This window comes from Schistocerca nitens, chromosome 5 (genome assembly GCF_023898315.1).
Source record: "Schistocerca nitens isolate TAMUIC-IGC-003100 chromosome 5, iqSchNite1.1, whole genome shotgun sequence".
Taxonomy (NCBI): domain Eukaryota; kingdom Metazoa; phylum Arthropoda; class Insecta; order Orthoptera; family Acrididae; genus Schistocerca; species Schistocerca nitens.
This window is the reverse complement of record NC_064618.1, coordinates 824,656,348-824,681,332: the sequence shown is the minus strand read 5'-3', so window position 1 is coordinate 824,681,332 and position 24,985 is coordinate 824,656,348. Positions and strand designations below refer to the sequence as shown.

Here is a 24,985-nt window from a genome sequence, read left to right as displayed (position 1 = left end):
CTACTCGCACCTGGCCAATTTTTTGACAAATTCATGCAGGAGGCAGGCATTATTATTATTATTATTATTTCTTTACTTTCTCAGACGTTAAGTCTGGTTGAGAGTGGAAAGTGACGCAGACCTTGATCAAGCGTCACTTCCTATTAACTGTACGGTATGTGTTATATTGCATTTAGGAACTTTCGGGTAATTGAGCATGTATCAATAATTACGGATTTCTGTAGTTGTATATATATGTTTGGATGTAGCTGTATTGCACTGATGTACTGGTGGATATTGTGTGGTATGACTCCTGTAGTTGATAGTATAATTGGTATGATGTCAACTTTATCCTGATGCCACATGTCTTTGACTTCCTCAGCCAGTTGGATGTATTTTTCAATTTTTTCTCCTGTTTTCTTTTGTATATTTGTTGTATTGGGTATGGATATTTCGATTAGTTGTGTTAATTTCTTCTTTTTATTGGTGAGTATGATGTCAGGTTTGTTATGTGGCGTTGTTTTATCTGTTATAATGGTTCTGTTCCAGTATAATTTGTATTCATCATTCTCCAGTACATTTTGTGGTGCATACTTGTATGTAGGAACTTGTTGTTTTAAAAGTTTATGTTGTAAGGCAAGCTGTTGATGTATTATTTTTGCGACATTGTCATGTCTTCTGGGGTATTCTGTATTTGCTAGTATTGTACATCCGCTTGTGATGTGATCTACTGTTTCTATTTGTTGTTTACAAAGTCTGCATTTATCTGTTGTGGTATTGGGATCTTTAATAATATGCTTGCTGTAATACCTGGTGTTTATTGTTTGATCCTGTATTGCAATCATGAATCCTTCTGTCTCACTGTATATATTGCCTTTTCTTAGCCATGTGTTGGATGCGTCTTGATCGATGTGTGGCTGTGTTAGATGATACGGGTGCTTGCCATGAAGTGTTTTCTTTTTCCAGTTTACTTTCTTCGTATCTGTTGGTGTTATGTGGTCTAAAGGGTTGTAGAGGTGGTTATGAAATTGTAGTGGTGTAGCCGATGTATTTATATGAGTGATTGCTTTGTGTATTTTGCTAGTTTCTGCTCGTTCTATAAAGAATTTTCTTAAATTGTCTACCTGTCCATAATGTAGGTTTTTTATATCGATAAATCCCCTTCCTCCTTCCTTTCTGCTTAATGTGAATCTTTCTATTGCTGAATGTATGTGATGTATTCTATATTTGTGGCATTGTGATCGTGTAAGTGTATTGAGTGCTTCTAGGTCTGTGTTACTCCATTTCACTACTCCAAATGAGTAGGTCAATATTGGTATGGCATATGTATTTATAGCTTTTGTCTTGTTTCTTGCTGTCAATTCTGTTTTCAGTATTTTTGTTAGTCTTTGTCTATATTTTTCTTTTAGTTCTTCTTTAATATTTGTATTATCTATTCCTATTTTTTGTCTGTATCCTAGATATTTATAGGCATCCGTTTATTATTATTATTATTATTATTATTATTATTACAATCACTATTTCTCCAGTCAGGCTGACTGGATCTCAGCGGTAGAAGTCAAACATCAAGGAAGGAACACATTTATTGCTCATTTGACATGTTTCTGAATTTATACAACTTCAGTTTTCCAGGAGTGATTACTGCATATAGATATGGCATTTCACATACAACTTTAATCATCATATGTAGGTGCAGTAATTGCTCCTAGATATCCATGGCAGATAAATTCTGAAATGTGTCATATGAGCAATAAAGACATTCCTTGCCTGATGTTTGACTTTCACCACTGATTGTTTGGATTTCAAGTTTGACATCTGACAACAAATGACAAAAGATTTTTTTTCATGTGATAATATGTAATTACATATTAACTCCTTTCATATTTTTTCCTTTACTTGTACCATGAAACCTTGCTTCTTGCCAAATTTCATGATTTTAGTTCAATGGAAGTGCCCTATAGGTTTTGATGAGCGAGTCTGAAAATATCAAAATATACGACAAATGGCCATCATGACTTAACAAGCTTCAATTTGTTAAACCACCAAAGAACCATAGACCTCAGTATGGGACACAAATTTCAACTTGACATAACTACCCATTGCTAAGGAAAAGGATTTTGAACAGTTGGACAGACAGACAACAAAGCGATCCTATAAGGTGAAGTTGAGGCTTTTTTTTCTCAAGGAAATTTTAATTCCCTCAGATCAATAGATCTGTTTCACTGATTGAGGCACAGAACTGTAATAACAAAAAAAATAAGGAATCTTTAAGATCCCACTGACAATGAGATCATTACAAAGAGGTTGGAAAAGTTAAAGGAAATTAGCTGTGTCTTTTTCAAAGACTCCCACCCCAAACCCCATGTCTTTTTCAAAGACTCCGACCCCAAACCCCAAGTATTCACCCTCAGCAATTTACAGAAACAACAAAAGCTAAATCTGTATGGTAAACAAGAATTTGAACCCCCCTCCTCGAATTTAAGTCCAGGGCCTTAACTACTTCATTTTGTGTCATTTGTTGTGGGGTTCCAAACACTGCATGTGTATCAGCAGCTGTCACTCACTGGAAGGCGACGATACTCTACAAGGTCGGTGCTTAAATACAGACAAATGAAACTCTTTTAAAAAAGCAAATTTATTAAAACAAAATATAAATGAAAATGAAAATGCTTTTATATATATAAGTGGTGGTATCTTTCAAGATTAACATTAATCGATGTAACCCCCTTCTGCTGCAATGACTGCCTCCAATCTTTTCCTGAAGCGATCGCACACACTCTTTAAAACAGCACTGTCCATATTCGCAAATGTTGCTTTGATAGTGGTGTGTAGAGATATGACTTTAGGGTGCCTCGTTTTATTAGTAACTCTTTCGAGTAGGCCCCAAATATGGTAGTCGAGGGGGTTCAAGTACAGGATATTCGGAGCAAGAATTCCTTTCACTAGAACATTTCAATATTATCCGAGAGCCACTTTTGGACTAAACAGCTCGTGTGAAGTCCTCCTCTGCCATCCGATGCATTGTTTGCTCGCTGACATTCAATAATGATGGCAATTTCCTCAGCAATTACCACGGGCCCTCCAAAATCAGCGCCTGAGACTTTTCAACAACTGCCATAGTTCGTGACACGCATTTCCTCAAATGAGGTTTCCTCGCTAGATTATCAGAACCTTCCCCAGTAGATCTCAGGTACCCAAAGAATCTAACAATTTCATTGCACAAATGCTCAGTGCAAAGTCTTTTGATAATCGCCACTCTTTGGTTGTACTCCACACTTGTCCATAACATCTCAGTCAGTTTGACGCTCTGACTGTTTACTAGATGCCTATGGGTTTCAAGAACGCCAATTGCAACCTTCGGTGGAACTATGACATGACAGGAAATTCAAACTGAAATTTGTCCAGATTCAAGTGTCGCACCATGTAGAAAAAATTGAAGAATTTAAAAAGGCAACTGGCGTGTTTTTAGCTCAAATGTGCTACAACATAATAAAGATAACATTTTAAATTCTGAAAATATTTTTAATTTTGCAGTAAACTTCAACAAAACCAGAAGAAGCAGAATTTCTTGTGAACAAGAATGTTGTCTGAGGTTTGGAATTAGGAGAAAATTACAGAATGGTTCCTAATTTTAAAGATGCCATGACTATTAAAATGAAAGTTATTTAAGTCTATACTTGCACTTCATGCCATTCAGATAAGGTCACTGGGTGTTTGTGAGAGTATTCATAAGATCCATGAACTGGGTAAAAATTTGCATCAAAGTCGTCTATATTAATTTACAAACTTAAATATGATAGTCAAGTCCTTGGTGGAATATAAACAATTTAAAGGGTAAAGGTGGGTTGTACTCTTAATTTGTAAGGTTACAAAATTGTTCGTGTTTACATTTGTATTCCTACCACTCATGCAATCATTGGTAATGTGTGCCTCTAATATACTGTCATTTATTATTGTTAAGCATTTTTGCCAATAACACAGTTTTTGAACTTTAATATTCATTTTCTGAACTTTAATGTTCATTCAGTTTGTTCTGTCCATATTTTCTCCTGTTTTCTTCTTTCTTTTAGTTGAAATTTCATGTTCACAATTTTGTTTCTGAATTTCTTTCGATCATTTATCATTTCCCTACAGATTCCTGCTTATTTTCAGTCTTCTATTTCTTGAAGCGAACTGGATTTTTTGATTGTGCTGTTTACTACATCAAAACTTCTTTGTGAGTCATCTGTTGTTTATTCTATCAATGTGTGTACAGAATGTACATCAATATTTTCTGATCATGTCTGTCTGTGTATTTGTACAATTATCTGTTTAGTCTCTTCAGCCACATAACGTCTGTGTTTATGGCTTTAAAAATTTCTCTTAAGATTTTATGCTAGATTTCCTTTGTTTCTGAGATAACTGATGCTTCTACTGTGGTTATGCTTCCTGTAGCATTACCGTATTGTAATGCCTGAGTCTGGCCTGTCTTTATGTGTTTCTTTTATTGTAGTAAGGCCATGTGAGTTTGTACAGTTCTGAAGTTTTTTTGTTCTTTCTGCACTATCCAACCACATTAATGTAATCACCAGTTAAAAGCCTGAATGACACATTTTTTGCAGCATGCATTGGTGCGAGATGTGCTAGAACAGACTCAGACTCAGTGAGTCTATCATTTTCAACATGCTCCTAAAATAGTGCGAACACCTCAAACTAATTTATAACCATAAAATGATATCATAGGAGCAAAAACGTATATGACATAATCTGTTACCAAAAAACCATCCATAAAAATCTTGAAAATGGCCTAAGGCCAAAATTGTACAACTGTACAGGAAATAAAGAAAATAGCAGCTGAAGGGCTTCAAAAAAAATCTGTGAGGTTGGACGTGAAACCATGCCAACTATAGTGCTGTGACCAGCTGCGCTAGGTTTCTCAGTTGAGGATCCATGGCACATACAGTCCAATCCAGTCCAGCCCAATCCAATCCAGCTTGGATTATGAATTTTTATGCAAAGCCAGTGTTTTATTCTCCCTGTTCTGTTTCATATGTCACCCACTATATTATAAAAAACTGTGTGGCTGATGTCCAAGATTGTTCTCCACTTTTAAGGCAAATAATTAACTTTTTGTAAATGGGAACAAAGAGCAGCATTCATCTCTGAACTGTGAGTGCTGGGTATGATAGAAAACATTGATAATTTGACAAATCAATTTCTTGTTTATGTGAAGACTGATCATAAATTTCATTAAATGACAGACTTATTTGTCATCCTGGTTCCTGAATCATTTTCATTATTCTTAGAGAGTTAGAACATTTTATTTCAGTTTAGGTGAGCTGTGAAGTGGAGCAGTGGGAATGAAGACTGTTGACAGTATGTTCTCTGTCACTTTCTGGCTGTCTGCAGCAACAGTTTTCAGGCCCTTGTAAAAGGCTGTGATATCTAAAAACTGCACAAGCCTACCAAAAATTTCAACTTCTTTTTGCTGAACCGCCAAAGAAACTGATATAGGCGTGTGTATTCAAATACAGAGATCTGTAAGCAGGCAGAATATGGCACTGTGGTCGGCAACACCTATATAAGACAACAAGTGATTGGCACAGTTGTTAGATCAGTTACTGCTGCTACAATGGCAGGTTATCAAGATTTAAGTGAGTTTGAATGTGGTGTTATAGTCAGCCCACGAGCAATGGGACACAGCATCTCTGAGGCAATGATGAAGTGGTGATTTTCCTATATGACCATTTCATGAGTGTCCCATGAATATCAGGAATCCAGTAAAACATAAAATCTTCAACATCGCTGCAGCTGGAAATAGGTCCTGTAAGAATGGGACCAATGACGAATGAAGAGAATCGTTCAATGTGATAGAAGTGCAACCCTTCCACAAATTGCTGCAGGTGTCAATGCTGGGCTATCAACAAGTGTCAGCATGCGAACCATTCAACAAAACATCATCAATATGGGCTTTCACAGTCCAAGGCCCACTTATGTAACCTTGATGACTGCACAACACAAAGCTTTAAGCCTCGCCTGGGCTTGTCTACACCGACATTGAACTGTTGATGACTGGAAACATGTTGCCTGATCGGATGAGTCTTGTCTCAAATTGTATTGAGCGGATGGATGTGTACGGGTATGTGTACCTCATGAATCCATGGGTCCTACATGTCAGAAGGGGACTGTTCAAGCTGGTGGAGGCTCTGTAATGGGGTAGGGCACGTGCAGTTGGGAGTGATATGGGACTCCTGATACATCTAGATACGATAGACAGGTGACACATACGTAAGCATCTTGTCTGATCACTTTCATGCCCATTGTGCATTCCAACGGACATGGGCAATTCCAGCGAGACAATGCAACACCCCAAACTTCCAGAATTGCTACAGAGTGGCTGCAGGAACACTTTTCTGAGCTTAAACACTTCCGCTGGCCACCAAACTTCCCAGACATTAATATAATTGAGCGTATCTGGGATGCCTTGCAATGTGCTATTCAGAAGAGACCTCCACCCCCTCGTACTCTTACGGATTTATGGACAGCCCTGCAAAATTCATGGTGTCAGTTCCCTCCAGCACTACTTCAGGAATTAGTCAAGTCCATACCATGTCCTGTTACATCCCTTCTACATGATCACGGGGGCCTTACACGATATTGGGCAGGTGCACCAGTTTCTTTGGCTCTTCAGTGTATATATATTATTAACTGGCTGATGTGCAGGCTAAAGAGACAGATAAGACCAACTCCATGATGCCTGAGATATATAGTTTCCCTGTTAACATTAAAAATCTGTTAATAGTTCTTGGTTCTCTTGTAAAGTGTTGGAAAAAGTTAAGTTATCTCCACAGAGCTATCTGTAACTTTTACAAAAAATATTCATGTTAATATATGGAAAGAAGACTGTTCTTCACATATTCGCGAAAAAAATAGATCAAAACTGATGTTAAAATTATATACTAAACTACAAATTATCTCAAAACTGATTGAATCTGCTCACGAGAATTAGTCCAAGAGGAAGAAACATTCTATTACATTTGGCCACCGAACAGAAGAGTAAAAGGGAAAGGAAATTGATGTAGAAGAAACAAGAAATCAAGAAAAGTAATGTTTCACTAATAACATCCTCCATCTCATAATAGCCATGAGAAGAACACTCTGATCCAATTTGGAGAAGACTGTAATCATAGCAGGTGCTGAGAAAAATCTCTGATCCACTCGCACATTATTTTGTTGGAAGTTTCAAGATCAAGAAATCCATGCCTATCACCAACTGGCACTGGTGCAGATACTACAATAGCCGGATCTTCTCACTATGGATGCAAACAATGACGAAGCTAAGATTGGTTTCGCTAGAGTGAACACTGTTTTTCAATTGCAGTAGCATGTTGATACAACCAACATCACTGCTACACAAGCAGATCAGTCACTGACACCGATGACCAGCACACGCAAGGTGATTGTAAGGGTAAACAACATGAGATGGAACTACTGGCGAGTGTGTCTGTGAAACTATTATTGAAAGAATATCAAGATATTTCTTTGCTAAAAAGTTTGACCACTTAAGTAAGATTAAATAAAGCCAGTAATGAATTTTATGAAAAACCTGATAGGAAACTAAAAGAAATTTCAACAAAGTATTACACCTGCTAATATCAAATCAAAATAAAGTGTTTAATCTTAGAATGGACAATTTAAATCAAGAACTAAATAGTCAAACAAACAAAAAATTAGAGAAACTTTTAACCAAAATCATACAGACAGATTTGCTGAATTAAATGACAGTGTGACAAAACTTTAAAAACTGGAAGATTATTTTGCAGTCTATAGCAGAAAACACACTGTTAAAATCAGATTAATTAATTAATTAATGATCAATTAAGCAATTTAAAGCTTTGATAGGAGAAGAATTGGTAAAAAATAACGTGTTTGAAATGTGAGTTTAACAATATGTAAGAGTACTCCAAACTGAAGACATGGAAAATGTGCAGGAAGCATCAAGTGATGTAAATGCCCAAAGAAAATTACAGGGAGAGGGTTTTTTCAACATAGCAACTCAGTTAAGGAAAACAAATAGAAATTTGAGACTTTAAAGAAGCAGGTGAACTGTGACAGTCATTTGATTACTGAATTAGAAAGAAAGAATCCAACAAAATCAGACTACGGACAGTCACTAACAGTAGATTTTGTACACAGAATAGAACGTACTTAGAGTAGGTTACAGGAAATTATTAAGTGGATGGCAGAGATTGCTAACCACACCCATATTAAATGTGTTGAAAAGTTAATCACAACCATATTATAAGTACTGAAAGGACTGCTAGTAAAGACAATGGAGGTAGTGATTGTAGAACCCACAAAACTGGTTTGAGAGAGAAATGAGAGGAATCTGAAAACAAGGGAGAATTAGAAGAAAGTATTGGGAATGGTAGGAAATGCAACTGAGTGGTGGGAGGAATATAGTCTAGAAAATGAAAGTCAGCTATCTAGTAAGTTTCTATGTTTGAAGCCTCAAGAGGAAATATATCCTACAGTCTTTTTATGAATATTATAAGATGCTTTTCCAATAATGTATAATGATAAAAAAAATCAAATTTGTAACAGAGAATCTGAGGGCCGAAGTTGGAGAATGGGGAGTCCTTAAGGGCAGGAATTCCAGAATTGAGAAGACTTTGAGAGGCAAGTTAAAGAGAAACATTGGTCTGAGGAAAAAACAGCAAAAACTATCTCTAGAATTACTGAACCCAAAACCGTACAATGCTAAGTGGGGTGGATTTCAAAAGTATTTTGAATGTCACCTAAACAATGGTAAAATTCTTAAATGAACCAATAAGTGAGAGTCATGAAAGCATTAATCAATGAAAAGAATTAATTATTGACAATATAATGTAACTGGATAGATAAAGAAAGTCTACCACCAAGTGGCAGCAGGAGAACACGCACACAAAAAGGTTTAACTTATCCAAGTTTTCAGAGACAGTGGCTCCTCCTTCCGGCAGAAATATTGAAGCGGAATGACGAGGGCTGAAGGAAAAGGACTGGAGAGGTTTAGGAAAAGGGGTACAGTTCAGAAGGGAAAGGGGTACAGTTCGGAAAAGTCACTCAGAACCCCAGGTCAGGGGAGATTTACTGCACAGGGTGAGGACAGAAGACTGACTGTTGGGGATGTAGCAGTTCTGCCTGCTTTATTTCCTTCGTTTGTTGTCCTCGGTGTCGACATACTGCACTGCTTGACCACCTGAAAAATGGGTTGTGGATTCCGACACTGACTACTGTAAATAATGTAGCCGACAAGTGCACAGTTTCGTTTCACAGTACTTTAATTTCACCATACACAACCCCTCAATAACAAACAGTTATTTGGCCAGTGCACTATTGTTTAACTTTTGATAAGTCTCATTAATAGTTTGCAGGCAAACATCCACATACTGCTACACTAGTTTACTATTGAACATCTACGAGCAGTAAAAACCTAACCACAAAGTTCACAGTTCTTGAAGAATAGAAAGGTACATATGGAGCAGACACTATCACTGTTTTTACACACGCCCTAATTGTTTAACACTTATTCCACAGTTAAATTGAAGCATTGTTGTTGATATAACCAACACAGGTTTCTCGTCAAACTCGGCCATGGACAGACTGTCTTGTGACCAAAAGTCGAGCACTTATATATCATCACAATAATACGTACTGAAACTACCCATTGTTCGAAGTTAAATTTACAGAAATTACAATTAAAACTTAACTCATTAAATTAACTGAATACATTGAAAAATTCCATCTTTTTAACATTTTCTTCTACTACAAGAGTTAGGCTGAATTATTTGTTTAAATCATGAAATTAACAAATATAAGTAAACAAACAATACTTTTGACAAAACTTAATTATTTTTGAATTAATGAAGGGCTGGTTTTGCTAACATGTTATCAAAGAGAGTCAAATAGATAATTTAAGATTACTAGTATTTTGTCTTCCAAATGTTTACAATTAGTACAGAATTTATATTTGTTTATATGTGAACAATAGAATTTAAGTAACAAAACAATTACTGATTTCACCCTATAACAAAGGATACTAATAGGAATCATCAAAATAAATTATAAAATCAATTACATACATAAAACTATGCACAAAATTAGATTTGGTGTTAAATTCTTTAAAACTGTGGGCTGACCTTTCTCTTTTATGAAAATGCAAATTATATTCACATGTGTGTGTGTGTGTGTGTGTGTGTGTGTGTGTGTGTGTGTGTGTGTGTGTGTGTGTTTTCGTCCTCCCATCGATTGGTGAATAGATTTTTTTACCTATCCAACTACATTAGAAAGTGTTAGGCCTAATCAGTAAGAAGCTCACCTACATATGCAAGAAAATGACTGAGGAGTAGTGTTCAAGAGTCAATTCAATTTTAAGTTACTTGGGACAGTAGGATGTCCTTTATAAAACTTGTGAAGAAGAGAAGTAGAGAAATAATGGGTAACTAGACATTATCACAACGGATATTAAACATTAGCAGAGACCGACAGTAAGCAAAAGTTGGAATTACTGTACACTAAAGGAACAAAGAACTAACAAATCCCTTTGAGGGTGTAACACAACCAGTAAGGAGGCTATTAAGTAAGTTAAAGTACTGACTTCCTATTCAGGCTAGTTTATAGATATGTCCTAATAGATACTTTCTATGGGAAAGTGACATGGCATAAAAATATTGAGTGACACTTGTGCTCAATATAAGATTTTTAATTGATGAGAAATTAGCTAGGGCTTTGTGTATTATAACTACTAACACAGATTAATTTGGCAAAACAGTTGTTGAAGAAATTTTCTTGCTGTTCTTGGTGCATCTGAGGGGAACAAACCTATTTATGTATATAAAGCTAAATGATCAATCTTGTTTGTGGACAGTGTGTTCAAACTGAAATTATGACATTAGTCAAAGTTTCTTAATGTTTCCTTCAATACAAACAGTTATCCATGTAAACCCTGCATTGTCAAAATAGTGGACCCTGCCCTATCAGAGAGAGCATGAGGAAAAAAAGAGGAGGAGAGAGAACTGCTGCACAACACCACAATCTACTATTCGGTTATTTTGTTATATTGGCTGGGGAACTTAGCTAGTTGTGAACAGTGTCGCTTGTGAAATACCCGAGTCATAAAATATTAAGTGAACTCTCATGTATGTGGAAACAACTGTATAAATACAGAAATTCGAATTTATTTTCCATGTGTAAATTTATGAATAATAACCTATAATCAATCAGATACTGTATTTGTACAATGGAAAATACAATGGATAAGAAATGTTCATAGGTAGAAAATTTGACTATAATGTAAATAAGCACAAATATGTCAGAAGAGACAGCCAAGTGATATTCATCCATGTATAAAAAACTACTGGATCAATATGTTGTCAGTATAGTTGTTATAAGAAACAGGCTAACTGTGATTGCGTAGCTAGTAAGGGGGTTATGTAATGTCACAAAATTTTTCATTTTTTCATTCATACTCTTACCATTAGCCCAATCATTGATAATGCATGCCTTTGATATACTGTTATTTAGCATATTTAATTGTGATCCAAAATTATATGATATGACACTACAAGACAGCAATCAGTACCTTTTCACATTTTTATTCTGTGTAGACATTTGAACACACATTCTCTTATTTCAGTGTAAAATTCTCTAATGTACGTTTTGTGTGTTACAGCATGTGCAGTAATAAGACTGCCTTTGTTGGGTCCAAGGTTACTGAAAAGCACGTTAATTTGTTGTTTTTGTCAGTATATTTCAATTCTAATAAGAAATGACAGAAGAAAGAAAGAAAATCACAAGCTGTAGCACCTAATCCATATGAAGTAAGTAAGCTTACATTGTTATCTGATGAGAGGAGAACATAGCCTAAATAAGTTGCTGAAAAGAAGAATATGCAGAAGTAGGAATACCATTTGTATTTTAACATCACACTGCAGTTACCATAGCACCCACTCACACACTCCACCCATAAAATAGATAAATATTTTGTAAAGGTCTTGCACAGAACATAAAATTCAAAACTTAATCATGTAAGAGCTAATTTGCTTAAACCACTGCTTCTAAACAATGAAACCATTGGGAAAGTAATCTAGAAAGCTGAAATGTTTAGCAATGCATGTTGTCCATGCCATTACAGGTTACCCTGAACTTAATTGAAGAAACAATGAAAATAACTTCTAGATTATTATTTTTAAACAGTAATTTTATTACCTTATATGATATAATTCCTTCGTCAGTATTCATTAAAGTTATACTTCCTGTCAATTCTGTTCCATCAAAAGCAAAATTTATGGTATCTGCTGGTGATATGACAAGGGCAGAACCTGAAAACAAAGTGTTGTATGAAAAATAGATGCCTATATCACCATATTTGACATTAAAAATTAAAAACTTACTTATTGCATTGTCTGCCCTCTGCTGTGTATCCCCAACACTTAAAAACGTTTCATTTGTGGGGGAACCATCAGCAAAATGCACCTAAAAATAACAAATGCATGTTAAGTATGTCTACCAATTTGCGTGCAACACATTACTACACAAAATGTGTTAATGAGGGTTACATTGTATGAAAATACATATTAATACCAAAGAACTATATTAACAATTTATCAGTTAAAGTACTTTAAGATACAACTACAAATGAAACAAATCTTTCGATGTTCCCTATTGGGAACATTCTACTTTATGTTTGCTATTAATAATTGTTATTTTAAGAACTTGTTTAACAAAAATTTGACTAAGTCATCCGGAACAGTACAAACTAGGTTCTCACACAGAAAATATAATAAATGAAATGTCACAAATTATTTACCTTCTTTTTATTTTCATCTGTCTTCTCATGTGGTTGAGACCTTTGCTCAGGTACAAAGACAAATTCATAATCATCTATGCCACCCCAAGCTTTCAGGGTACATTCTTGTGGAACCACATCCTTCAATGATGCTTTGTTTACCGTTTTCATACTTTGAACTGCTTTTGCTGGCAGCCAAGATTTGATTATCTTAAAAGCAGCTGAAATAGAATTTTTTAAAATCTTTTAGTCATTTGATACTTACTAATGCAACAAACATAATTTTCGAGGGTATATAGAGAAATGCCCAATCCAACTTTTACACGTTTCCTTGTAAAGGTACAGAAAATTTCAACAATGACTGCACCGATATTTGGAACTTTCTTATGACCGCAAAGTGAAGAAAATGGTTATATCTAAGGTTTGTGTGAGTTGGCTTATAACAGACTTCTGAATATGTAACATAGTTGAACATTTGATTCAATAGGAATGTAAAAAACTAATGTTAATGCTGCCTTCGACCAAATAGCCATATTGCTGAACCTAATATCCATGTAATCATCATCATGTTCCATAACACGCAAATAAAGAAGCTTATTGATGTTGCCAATGCACAAAGCTTAGCAGTGGGCTTTCATGCTGGACGTCTGGTAGTGGTCACACCAATATAAGAAGATGACCATAATTAAGATCAGTTGATATATCACATCTGAATCACTGATGAGAGTCCTCCAAATGTCAGCCACTGTCTGTTGAAAAGCTGTGCACAGTTCAAGCCACAATGTTGCCAGAGTGGTCTGTGTTTTACACATAATACATTGTGGTTTGCAGTGTGCATAACAGTGATGGAAAGCAATGCAGAAGGAAGTAATGTTTAGTGGTACAGTAGACAATTTTCCACATAAAAGCAAAAGAAATCCAGGGACTTCAATATAATCAAGACCAGAGTATGTAACTCCACTATAAACAAGACCAAAGTACATAAATAATTACAATCAAGACCACAGAACACAACTACACTCTGAACACTACACAAGGTGACACATGAAAATTATTTTTATGTCTTATAACAATGTACATCACAGTTCATTTGACAAGAAAGTGATAGTGGAAGGACTGGCAGTACATGCTGACAACAGCCAGGAGGATACCCACTGTCACGTGGTGAGTAGGAGCCAGCACAGTGAAACAACTGGCCACATTGGAGTGTTCAACAAACAGTGAATTGGATGAATAGATTGCATTTACATGATTGAACAACAGAAGAAGTTACAGAAATGCCAGGGAGCAACCTTCAATGTTGCAGAGCACGCCACACTACACAACTGCAGCAATTTGAGAAAAAACAGTAAATGTCATCGTAAGCAATGTTGTAGTTTTGCTTGGAATTGCTGCAGTTGAATTTTTTACTGCAACAATCGTATTTTTTGGGGTGTGGAATAATGTGTGAAGATGTAGTGTGAATTAGGGGCGATTATTAAACCAGTCCAATTGCAGATTATAACCAGTACAATTGCAAATTATCAATACTGCCAAAACAGAAGAAAAATTTGTTGGGGATAAACAAGGAACAGCAAGAGAATAAAGTAGAACAAGGGGACAAATATAATGAGCCACTTTTGTGGATGATGATGAGATAATTGGACATAAAATTACATACAGCAGCATGCAAAGTTCAGGAGGGTGTGGAGGTCAACAAACGGAAGACATGACTATTAGAGAATCAAAAATATACAGTCTACCCAATGCATTCATGGGTATCATACTTAAAAAGATGCACTGGGGGTGCAAAAAGTAAAGGATCTGGAAGAACTAATTAATGAAAGGACTTGTGCCAAATTTGAAAAATTGGGAACTATCAATCAAGTTGGAAGTTATGAAACAGGTGCAGACCTACAAAAACAATACCAAGTTGTAGCTGTAAGTGGAGAACTCCGAGTTAGTATAGATTTTGATAAGGAAGAAAATTAGAAAGAAAAGAGCAACATACAAGCAGTGCACAATAATGTAACCAAATTCAAAGAAGATGAACAGGAATAAATAAAGGAAACGGAGACAGTGTCAAGTAGCGAACACAGTTGAACTGCAGTAGTAGAATGTCACTCACAATCAAAGTTCACAAATCTGATTTGCAAGGTGCGACAAACCCTGACAGGTTTTTTACAAATTTTAAAGAATGGAAGAGGAAAACATTGACGTAGTATCAACAAAGCTAATGGAAGACAGAAGGAAACCCGTGCTCAAAGAAATGACAGTAAACAGCCATGCAAATTTTTGAGGTGGCAGTCTTGGAAGAAGACTGCTCAGAAGAAAAACAAGTGAAATAAAGTGGACACTAGTAAACAGACCAAAATAGCAGAGAAAGAACATAAAAAGAGGAAATACGCAACAATGAAAGAGGAATGAATAAGGATAAAAGGGGAAACACAAAGCAGAAGTATGAAGAAAGTAACTGCTCTCGAAAGAACAGATACCATTGATGTCCCAGCTATTGACCTTCATCTGTGCAAATGCGCACAGGTTGCCTGAACTCTTACGGGAATTGACACCTTAATGTGCGCGAGTAATGAGTGCATGGACAAATATCTATTAGGTACATTACGTATGTAGATTGTGGACAGTTGGGAATGTGGATCTCACGGGAAGTGTGCACGGCTCAAGTCCCTGCAGTCGTGCTATTCATCTGTGTCCTCGGTGGCTCAGATGGACAGAGCATCTGTCATGTAAGCAGATCCCGGGTTCGAGTCCCAGTCGGGGCACACATTTTCAGCTGTCCCCATCAAGGTATATCAACAACACCTGTCGGCAGATGAGGGTTTCAATTAATTAGCAAGGCAGAAGATTCACAACCATCTAAAAGAGAAAGACTGCATGCCCTGTTACACTGTAGTAACAGTCAGGACAGTGATGTTTCATAAAAACTTAATAGATGTAAATGACTTTAATAATTTTCAAAATGTTATTAGCAATGAAAGGGAATCACTCAAGCAGCGATGCTAGAGCAAAAGGGATTGTGTCTGACAGTAACAGAGTGAATAGGGAACCCCAAAGACTAACTTACAGTTAGTACACTACGGTAGGTTAATTTGTTGAACTTTTAGTGGAGCTCAACTGTGATTTTTATTTACTTCACGTTTTCAGCACGTCGAGAGCTAATTGCAACAGTGGGAGCAAGTTTGTTCCTCCGCCAGCCACGCAGCCAGCACCAGCTGGGAGCAATTACCTCTCGCTGTGGACACGACATATGCGACATGCCTCACCACAATGTACCGTGAGATACTTATATCCACACCAAAAACTTAAGAGTACTTCTATACAGAAGTGATAGTACGATGTAAAGTGTATTTCAATTCAAATTTTGTTAATTTCCCTTCTTTTTTTCGCCACACAAAAGTTAGAATTTCAATCGACAGCATGTGAAAATAAAAATCTAACAATGACTCAAACTCAATATGATGCAGTTTTGAAGATATATCAGTCTGATGCATTCAATAAGTTGAGTTGCATATTTGTACAACTGAATTATTATTGAAATAATTTTTCATATCAGGTTGTGATTAAAAGTTAAATCTCTATTCTCTTATTATTGGGGGCATGATAAACATGCACCCCTTAATTTTGTAATAATTGTATATGAAAGCAGGATGAAACAGTAACATTGCATTAGTTTGTGAGATCCAAATTTTAATGACACACGTTTTTCTTTTTGTTTACTTTTTTTGTTTTCCATAGCTGTTAAATTTGAAGAAAGATTTAGTGAGGGAATTTAAGGTATCTTTGTCGTTTAGGGGGCTTTTGGTTAATGTGGAATCAAGTGGAGGGCAGTGTGGTGAGTGGAGTTGCTGCTGGAGCACTGAGTGAAAAATGATTTGTAGGAAGCATAAAAGTAGCCCAAGTGCCAAGCAGATAGGACTATGAACAAATAAGTAGAAAACCACATGAGGTATGAATCATTTCATGTTCTGTTGGAGGGTGGTTTTTGAAGCTAGCGTGTTGACTGAATTGGTTTATTGTTAGCAGTTAAGACAGTAACCAGAGTGGTAAGCACAGGATATGAAAAAGTAGATGCTTGTATTTACATTTGTGATCAAGATTAAGTTTCTGTGCCATAAACAGTTTTCTTGAACTATGGTGTTCAAAACATTTATTACTCTGGATTTCCTAAGTAATGAGTGACTTGATAGAGCAGTGACAAAAATGCGTGACTCAAGTTTTGGCAGTGGAAAACTGAAAGCCATGGTTGGGGGGCCTGAGACAAAGGTTCAGCTAAGCCCACAGACAGAACTGTGCCATCTGCAAAATTTGTTGAAGAGCAGCAGTAACTGCCAGGCACATGGAGTCCCAAGTCCATTGATAGTTGTCAAGGAGACGGACAAGTTCTAACACTGAGCCCTATGAGAAACTATTCTCCTAGCCTGTGAGGAGCTGGGAGATGTGCCAACTACCCCAAAACAATGACAGCAAGAAGTGGCAGACAAAAATCAACAAAGCACCTCAAACTCCAGCCTTGGAATGCGATCAAGATACAGTGACAATAGGCAGTATCATATGCTTTATTCAAGTTTAATAAGACAACAATAAGGTGTAGGTACTTGGAAAAAGCCTTCCAGATTGCCTTTCCAACTATTTTAGACCACTGCTCCTGGAAGCCATACTAATAGGTGGACAGAAGGCCTTGTGCCTCCTGTACATTTCACAATCGTCCTTCCACCATCCTATTGAGCTATTTGCATAGCATGTTTGCCAGACTGGTCCATCTAGTGCAGTCACTGGAAGCTGGAAGTTTCCCCTAACATAACAATTGGAATGATAGTACTGTTCCATCACTGCTAGTTCAACGATTTATGATCCGTATACCAGTGTTGAACCATTTGATTATCTGATGATGATGGTGATGATGATGATGATGATGATGATGATGATTAGTGTGTTTTAGGGCACTAAACAGTGAAGTCATGAGCACTCTTGTATGGATTAAATAGAGAAGAAGACAGTACACCTGGAAAGATAATGTCCATTTTGATCCAATGACAGCCTATGCCATGGGATATGCCTTGAGGGATAGTAGAGGTACTGATCATGCTTTCAACGCTGTCAACCAACAGACAGCCTAGTGGCGTAACTACCAAAGTGTCATCTATGTCCATAATGGGAGGGGTGGTCTTCTCAATTTCTCCACTATTCCTTCGCACCCTTTGTTCAACACTTCCTTACTCCAGAATACCATCCTTGTTTCAGTTCCAAGATATCTATGCCCATAATTTCACTGTTTGTGACACACACCATTGCTCAAGTTGAGGGAATGTGCATCTCAACAACTGGGTCACAGTCACCCTTTTTTTGACTTCCTCAGAAGTTCCACCTGCTTTGACCTGTTAGCTTCAACCAGTAAGGAACCATTACACAATTGTTTAATAGATTTTAAGCTACTAGCAAGCCTCTCTACACCTTTTCCTCTTGATCACTAGGAACACAGTCTGGTTTATGACTTCATAAGCTGTATTACTAAAGACAATCAGATTATCAGGATGACTAGCTGCCCTCAGTCTTTTAGTAGACTGGCTGTGAATACTCCCAGACGGTATACTCATTGTTTTTGGAGTCGTGGTACCTAAATGATCAGCCACGATGTTCCCACAAACAGCTGGGGATACAAAGGTCCTCCCAGACAGTGTCCTGCTTGCCTGGATAAGCACTATACAACTGAGGTGTGGAAAGAGGTTGCTGCTAATGACTGTTCCAATTCAACATTCAAACATCTCACCAGCACGCAGCACACTTTGAGACTGAGGGATTTCTGTTGAAGTTTTCGCCATCCTCTTGATCTGGGTGTTTCAACCAAGATTCTGAGTCCCTGCGACACACAACATTTCACCACTGCACTGCACACTGGTCACAGAAGCATGCTCAGTGCTTATGATTACAGAAGACTGGTGGCACTCAGCAGTTTCCTGCTCAGGAAATCCATAATCATCAAACCTGCACACATTCAATGAAGACTTAGCTCCCTGAGATGCTCACCATTTGGCATAACCAGGAGGAGGCAGCACATGGGGCTTATCGAATGCCGCATATGTGTGAATTACCCACAGACTGAATACAATCAGGACCTAGGGCTGACCTGAGAGATGAGTCTAGGGCATTAATTTTCTTTCACTTATCTTTCACCTGCTCTGTATTTTCTTAGAAGGTAGCACGCTACGAAGTACGTACTGATGCCGCCACAAAATAGGTTCTGAAGTATTTGGTTAAGGGCAGATGGGTCAGTGGAGATACTACCATTTAGTAAGAGACGTGCCCAGCTTGGCAGCCAGTCTTATGAATAACGTGGAAGTGACAGGACTACTGTAAAGTTGTCACTCACTATGTGTGCTATCATAGCAATGTAACAAGATTGAAAGAGTAAATTTTAAGGATCACGGCTGAGACATGCCACCAGCTGGACTGAAACAGGTTGCTATCTAGAAGTTGAGATAACACAGTTTGAAATCCAAATCCTTTCCCATCTGATGATACTATCCCACAGGGGAATATACTTGTTGAAGTCCCTAAGCAGAAGGATAGGTGGAGAAATTCTTGCATTAACTTTATTTTGGGATACATGTTTGCTCTGTCTGGAAGAAGGGAAATATTACAGAGGATGATATCAATGGTTATCTGCTTTTAACACTGTGTGATGAGGCAACCATATGGTAGAAACATCCATGTGAATGAACATATACATCTCTCCTGGTGTGTTCTTAGGGTTGGCATTGTTTATACAGTAGGCACAATAATGTTTGAGGGTAAGGTAGTATTGCTAATACACCCTGAGGAAGGCACCTTGCAACAGTCGCCAAAACCTAGGAATTTTACAGACGACAATGCGGCCTCAAACCCAAAAGAATTTTATTGACAGCAACAACTGATTAAGTATTTTCTATTATTACATTCTGCTGCATTTTATAGACAGGGGACACTTTTGAGGGTAAGGGGTGCTGACACTGGCTGTTGGCACAAGTTGTAGGTAGGTTGCAAGATGTTTCATTGCGATGGAGTCATCTGCACTGGTACATAATCACAACAGTTACAGTGCAAATAATACCCGGAGTCAAGACAAGAAGTACAGGGAAGTAAGGCTCATGACTGAGTGGAGACTTTTGCCTCAAACAAAAGAGGCCCATTCTGCATCTTTTCCTGAATGTGGTCAAAGGAGAATTGGGGTTTAGTTGTTAACCTCAGAATGTCTTATTTGCCTCATTTTTAAGAAAGTAGATTGAAGTAAACACTCTCATCATTGCCAGAACTTAATGAGCCTGGACTGAATCCTATGTTCCTTCTAACACAAAAACTATTTTCTTTTACTCCAAAGATGACTTCCAATCAAATTTAATCTTTAAATAAATAACATGTACCATTATTTTAAAGTAGTCCAATCAACAGGGGGAAATAAATGTATTTGTAAAGTGATAGGAGGGAGTGCCACAAACAACACAATAAGAAACGACAGGTGGGGTATAAGCAATGGATCATTTAAATGTCACTTTTATGTTTTTCTTGAATAAGTAAAAATCCATGCCTTCTAGCAAAAACGTTTCCCATTAAATTTCATAAAAAAAGATCCTATTCAGTTTTTCTCTAAGACTAAGTCTCTGAAGTGCAGGGTATGGAAAAATCAGACTATTAAAATAGTGTTTTAATGCTATAAAATGTTTATAAGCAGCTTATTATGAAAACCTCTTATCCCCAAAGTTATGCTTGGTTTTCTCATTTAATATGGTTGCCTAAAATATATGTGGTTTCTTTTCTTCCTTACTGGAGTACAGAATGTATGTCATTGCCCCTCATTGGCTTACTAATATTCAAGGTACAAGGTTTTCTTTTTATTAATGAAATAAAAGTTCTATTTCTGTGATACAAGGGTGTTACTTTTACATAAAGTAGCTTGAGAACAAATATTAAATGTGCACCACATCTAAGTGGAGTAGAGCTGTTTGAAGGGGTAAGCTGTGTTCTGGGGACATGACAGGTGGCAATGGGAGGGGGGGGGGGGGGGAGGCACAGAAGAGAGTGAGGGAAGGCAGGTCTCTGGACTGTGGCCATTCACTACTGTCCTCCATAGATCTGCAAACTGAAGAATGAGCAAGTGAGTCCCCACTAGGTCACAAGAATCAACTACATGGTGTTTTTCGCTATGATGCATTACCTCAGCATCAGATCCCCCAACATATCTTGGAAGATATACTGTAGATGTGTGATAAAAGGCTTCACTCAGTGCAGCCCACTGTACAAACTGCAGCAATTCCTGAACAGAAGAAATTATGCTGTCTGCCACTAACACAGTCAACAGTTCAGTAACTTCCTGGTCATTCATTAATTCCCCACTACGTGACTACAACTCTGTTACATAACTATACAATACAATGACAAGACAACAGAAATGTGCCACATTTACGAATCCAGTCCCTTTGTCACCAATAATCACTAACAACATCACATTTACAAACTGAACACTTCTCATCCACTGTTTATAGAAACACTTAAAAGCTGATGTAAAAGCTGAAAATAAGTACTCCCTTAACACACTGAAAATAACTCTACTACATAAACATCAGCTCAATGAAGTAATTTTGTCTATTCATGTAAGACAACTGGACAGGAAATGCTGGGAAGGTACAGTCAGTCTGTAAATTAAGAAACGAAAAGCAATCTTGTTGAGGGAAGTCACCTTTCCTCGAAGAATGCTGTAACTGTCATACAGAATGGCTGAGAATCATTTTCCCCTCTAACAGTGTAGAACAGCATGCACCAATTTATGTAGAATCTGCCCATTTGCATTTCTTGCTTTAGTAGTATTAGCAATTCATATCTGTATTCCATGAGTGCTAACAGAGTTTGTGGAAAACAAAAACACCCTTAGGGCATGTCTATACACCTCTCAGCAAGTGATTAATAAAAGCACAGTGCAGAAGGGCCACTGTATCATTATGAAACATACTGTAATTGCTTCTTTTGACATAGGGGGGTGGGGAGAGAGAGAGAGAGAGGGGGGGGGGACGGGTGAGAGAGAGGGGGGGGACGGGTGAGAGAGAGGGGGGGACGGGTGAGAGAGAGAGGGGGGGGGGACGGGTGAGAGAGAGAGAGAGAGGGGGGGACGGGTGAGAGAGAGAGAGAGGGGGGGACGGGTGAGAGAGAGAGGGGGGCGGCGGGTGAGGGAGAGAGGGGGGCGGCGGGTGAGGGAGAGAGGGGGGGCGGCGGGTGAGAGAGAGAGAGAGGGGGGGCGGCTGGTGAGATAGAGAGAGGAGGGGGGTCGGGTGAGAGAGAGAGGGGGGGGGTCGGGTGAGAGAGAGAGAGAGAGGGGGGGTCGGGTGAGAGAGAGAGAGAGAGAGAGAGAGAGAGGGGGGGGGTCGGGTGAGAGAGAGAGAGAGAGGGGGGGTCGGGTGAGAGAGAGAGGGGGGGGTGTGTGTGAGAGAGAGGCGGGGGTGTGTGAGAGAGAGAGAGGCGGGGGTGTGTGTGAGAGAGAGAGGCGGGGGTGTGTGTGAGAGAGAGAGGCGGGGGTGTGTGTGAGAGAGAGAGGCGGGGGTGTGTGTGAGAGAGAGAGGCGGGGGTGTGTGAGAGAGAGAGAGGCGGGGGTGTGTGTGAGAGAGAGAGAGGCGGGGGTGTGTGTGAGAGAGAGAGAGGCGGGGGTGTGTGTGAGAGAGAGAGAGGCGGGGGTGTGTGTGAGAGAGAGAGAGGCGGGGGTGTGTGTGAGAGAGAGAGAGGCGGGGGTGTGTGTGAGAGAGAGAGAGGCGGGGGGGTGTGTGAGAGAGAGAGAGAGGCGGGGGTGTGTGTGAGAGAGAGAGAGGCGGGGGTGTGTGTGAGAGAGAGAGAGGCGGGGGTGTGTGTGAGAGAGAGAGAGAGGCGGGGGTGTGTGTGAGAGAGAGAGAGGCGGGGGTGTGTGTGAGAGAGAGAGAGAGGCGGGGGTGTGTGTGAGAGAGAGAGAGGCGGGGGTGTGTGTGAGAGAGAGAGAGAGGCGGGGGTGTGTGTGAGAGAGAGAGAGGCGGGGGTGTGTGTGAGAGAGAGAGAGGCGGGGGTGTGTGAGAGAGAGAGAGGCGGGGGTGTGTGAGAGAGAGGCGGGGGTGTGTGAGAGAGAGGCGGGGGTGTGTGAGAGAGAGGCGGGGGTGTGTGAGAGAGAGGCGGGGGTGTGTGAGAGAGTGGGGTGTGAGAGAGTGGGGTGTGAGAGAGTGGGGTGTGAGAGAGTGGGGTGTGAGAGAGTGGGGTGTGAGAGAGTGGGGTGTGAGAGAGTGGGGTGTGAGAGAGTGGGGTGTGAGAGAGTGGGGTGTGAGAGAGTGGGGTGTGAGAGAGTGGGGTGTGAGAGAGTGGGGTGTGAGAGAGTGGGGTGTGAGAGAGTGGGGTGTGAGAGAGTGGGGTGTGAGAGAGTGGGGTGTGAGAGTGGGTGTGAAAGTGAATCTACCTGATTGTTGTTCTGTTTGCAGATCTATGAAGGAGGGGAGGCACCCGCCACACTCCTTCACACCTGCCTTCCCTAGTGCTTCTACCTCCCCCTTTACTGCCTGTTAAAAACCCAAAACTCAATGGATCCCTCAATATGCAACTTAAAAGTGGTACACTTATTTAATAATTGTTCTTGGCCCACTTTAACAAAAAACATTAATTTTATACATGAAAACACTATTTTTAACAATCTGCAATTTTTGCGTCCTCTGCAACACAGAAACTTTGTCCTTGAGAAAAGCTGAACAGACTTTTTTGTAGAAAATTTAACATAGGCTAGTTTAATTTCATACAGGGAAACACTTTCATTGAAAGCCATGGTTTTCAAGTAAAACAAAACAAGCAACCTTCAAATGACCCAGCACTTCCACATTCACTCTCCAACGGTCAGGACTTTTAGTATGTCATTCATGGCACCCCCCTCCAACCGCTGTACAAACATTTAGGACTACACAAATTTTTCCCCTATTCAGGCATCTCTTGCGTTAATTTACAGCACTATAACAGAAAACTGGTTTTCTTACCATTTAAAATCCATGGCATTTCAAATACAATGATGTAATTGAGGAATTCTGGGTAGTAAGATTTAAAGAGCATGATAATGTACTTTACAAGATCCATATCCAAGTTCGATAAACCCGTCTCGGTCATATCGAAAAACACACTTATAGGTTTTCCTTTATCAAGCCTGCAACAAAATACATACGATATTATGGAAGCAATCTCACCCAATATCAATTGTACTGACACACAACATATGAAAAAGTTTTATGGAATCATCATCACATTTAATTTTGATTATCAACACATATGGTGAGGGGGAAAAAAAACAAATCACATTACACTTCAGAAGAGATAACCTAAAACACTCTGATAATCTTACATTCAACAATGGGCATTACAAACTATCAAAGCTTGTTACATCAATGTAAGTTCTTATCTTAAGCAGACTGTATGTCTCTTTTGGTCATGTTAGGGTTCTAAGCACTGAAAGTAATTGTGTTTACCTGCTGAAAACGGCTTTGCGTCTTCTGATGTTTGTTACGTATGCCACAACTTTAGTTGGAAATAGCCAATAAAATTTTTCAGCCAACGGGAGGAATTATAATAGAAAAATATGAGGTGAAGTCATTGTCAGTAGCTTTCATGTCCATGAACAGTCTTCCACAGTTTCATTCACATTTTAAGTTGCGTGTATAACAACCATATTCAAATGTCTAATTACTTCCCAGTCACCCTTGAATTCTATAGAACTTGTCAAATTTGTTTCCTTGTCTTTAGGTATTCACACCAAAATGACATTAACATTTTAGAAATTTCTAGTACAACTTCATTTAAAGTAAAACAATTTCTTTTTACTCTTATCACTCTTCATTAACTATAGGAAAGAAAACGTGAGGAACATTAATGCAAGTAACTGCCTACCATATTAGAACTGTCTGCCCTACCGGCACTTGAATTCGGAATCTTTCCTTTCACAGGCAATGTACAAACTTTACCCAAAAAAAGCCAAAAAATAGAGTAACAGTCTGGCATAAAGTTTAAATCTTCCATGAAGTTTAAAAAATAGCACATTTTCTGCTGTAGAGTGACTGATTCATTCTGGATTTGTAGAAGGGTGTAATGTTACGTGCATTCATGGCCTGTAAATCTATAAAAAGATACCAAAGATAGCTTTTTAAGAAAACTAGTCAGCCAGTTATCCAGCTTAATATCTGGGCCGAGTGA

General features: G+C 38.6%; 1 protein-coding gene and 1 long non-coding RNA gene across 2 annotated transcripts in view; one reads left to right on the top strand and one right to left on the bottom strand.

The window, feature by feature from the left end:
* The window catches only part of LOC126259794 (uncharacterized), a 120,272-nt gene extending 104,018 nt beyond the window's left edge, over nt 1-16,254 (top strand). The window contains exons 2-3 of the long non-coding RNA XR_007546561.1: nt 11,669-11,816; nt 15,926-16,254. This is a non-coding gene — a long non-coding RNA (uncharacterized LOC126259794). The remainder of the gene's footprint in view (nt 1-11,668; nt 11,817-15,925) is intronic.
* Nucleotides 1-24,985, bottom strand: part of LOC126259792 (motile sperm domain-containing protein 2-like) — a 90,285-nt gene that overhangs the window by 21,444 nt on the left and 43,856 nt on the right. The window contains exons 4-7 of the mRNA XM_049956810.1: nt 23,782-23,945; nt 12,806-13,005; nt 12,390-12,471; nt 12,205-12,317 (exon numbers count right to left, since the gene is read on the bottom strand). Of these exons, the coding sequence (XP_049812767.1) occupies nt 12,205-12,317; nt 12,390-12,471; nt 12,806-13,005; nt 23,782-23,945 (559 nt within the window). The remainder of the gene's footprint in view (nt 1-12,204; nt 12,318-12,389; nt 12,472-12,805; nt 13,006-23,781; nt 23,946-24,985) is intronic.